Source organism: Sardina pilchardus, chromosome 15 (genome assembly GCF_963854185.1).
Source record: "Sardina pilchardus chromosome 15, fSarPil1.1, whole genome shotgun sequence".
NCBI classification, from domain to species: Eukaryota; Metazoa; Chordata; class Actinopteri; order Clupeiformes; family Clupeidae; genus Sardina; species Sardina pilchardus.
The window spans coordinates 26,477,559-26,479,403 of NC_085008.1; the positions used below are offsets into that span (position 1 = coordinate 26,477,559).

Genomic DNA, 1,845 nt, shown 5'->3' on the forward strand with positions numbered 1-1,845 from the left:
GCCAGAATGTTCTTGCTATCTCTAACACTGTTAGTCTATAACATAGGAATTTACATTGTTATGACATAGGAAATCACCAATCACACACATGTACATCACCAACATGGCACACACGCACAGAGAGAGAGAGAGAGAGAGAGAGAGAGAGAGAGAGAGAGAGAGAGAGAGAGAGAGAGAAACAGACATGCAATCAGTGTGAGAGAGAGTCCCTAAGATCTAAGCAAACCCCAACCCTTATTGAACCGATGTCAAAATCCACTTAGGCGCACAGTAATAAATCAATTTGATGACAGATGCGCAAGAATAATAGACGGATGCAGGTCGGTAATCCCCAACACCTGCACCGCGGATGAGATCGCTAACGACTCGTCTCCGGCTCAAACGCTGCCAAAAAAAGGTCAGGATGGAAATTGAAGCGCTTAATTATGAGGCCACCCACGCGTAGCCTGTCATCGGTAACAGCTTCTATTTATAGCACTTGCCATATTCCGTCAGAGCGGTGGGGAAAATCTCCCAGGTTATGTCTGTCTTATTCATATCACAGCCTATCGCGGTCTCTGCGCCAATGGAATCGTTTACATCAATGTGTCTTGGCGGGAAAGGCACGCGCAGCATCTTAGGTCTGACTATATGGTAAACATTACAGTAGCAATTCCCACTGACTGTTCCGTGCTCAGTGTTTTGCTGACTTGCGGTCCACACAGACACGCACAGATTGCGCGCAAGGCGGGAATGTTGCTTTGGGATCCCCCTGCTCTCCGCCTCCAGTGTTAAATAGCCCACGCTCCTGCACGAGCTGCCATCCTCTCCTCGGAGAACGTGAGAGGAGAGAAAGGAGGAAGGCGGGGGGAGTCGGTGTGCATCGTTCTGGACTTTTTTATTATTATTATTATCAGGCTCTATCTATGCATAGACAGACAACACGCCACAAACAGCCCTCGGGGATGAGAGCATGTTCAGACGGACGCAAACTGTTTCGGGCTCTACTTTACAGACTGTTACCTCCTGTCTGCAGACATCTGGCGTAAATCTGAGTTAAACAGGGACCTGTGTGAATGGCATCGCCATGGAAGGACTTATGTTCCAAAGAGTCAGGGGCCGGCGGAGAAAGAGTCTTTTTGCGTGTGCCGAGCTTGAGGCGCTTTTCCACCAGTACAACCTACGACTTGAGCAAGCGGCCACGCTTAAAGCGCTTCTGGTGCTCATCCTAGCCGCGTCAGCGCTCGCCCTGGCGGAGCTTCTGTCCGGGGGAGCGAGCCTCACGGTGTCCAAGGGATCGCATGCGGTCCACTGTGTTGTGTTCGCCTCGCTCTTCATCGTGGCCAACGTGCGCGAGCTGCAGGCGACTCAGCTGCAGCAGATTGCCAGGCTCGCGCTGCTCTTCAGCTTCACGTTCGCGCTTCTCTGCTGCCCGCTGCCTCTGACGCTCGAACTGGTTCAATCTCACGGAGGACAAGAGGGCTTTGCTTCCCCGGCACCTGACCAGGGTATCTGGCAGCTTATGTTGGTGACATTCGTAGCTTATTCGTTACTTCCTGTTCGCGTGTTGTTCGCGCTCCTGTTCGGGATAGCTTTGGCACTGGCCCACCTCACCGTGACAGCATCCTCGCTACCGGGACAGAGGCAACTGTGGAGACCGGTAACTTATTCTCTCTATCTCGCTTATTCTTCCAGTGCAATGTCTCTATATCCCTTATGAAAACATGTTGGCTACGTACTGTTTGTACCTGATACTCCTACTTGTTGTAACTTTTTTTTCTCGCGGCAGTGTGTGCAACAGCACGCAACGGTAGATAACCCTGGCTGAGAGCAGAACACTAGTCATCTAATGTTGGCAAACTTATT

General features: G+C 51.0%; 1 protein-coding gene across 1 annotated transcript in view; it reads left to right on the top strand.

Moving 5' to 3' along the window:
- The first annotated feature begins 583 nt into the window (after positions 1-583).
- Positions 584-1,845, top strand: part of adcy1a (adenylate cyclase 1a) — a 25,109-nt gene continuing 23,847 nt past the window's right edge. The window contains exons 1-2 of the mRNA XM_062555322.1: positions 584-620; positions 1,044-1,639. Coding sequence (XP_062411306.1) covers positions 584-620; positions 1,044-1,639 — 633 coding nt within the window. The remainder of the gene's footprint in view (positions 621-1,043; positions 1,640-1,845) is intronic.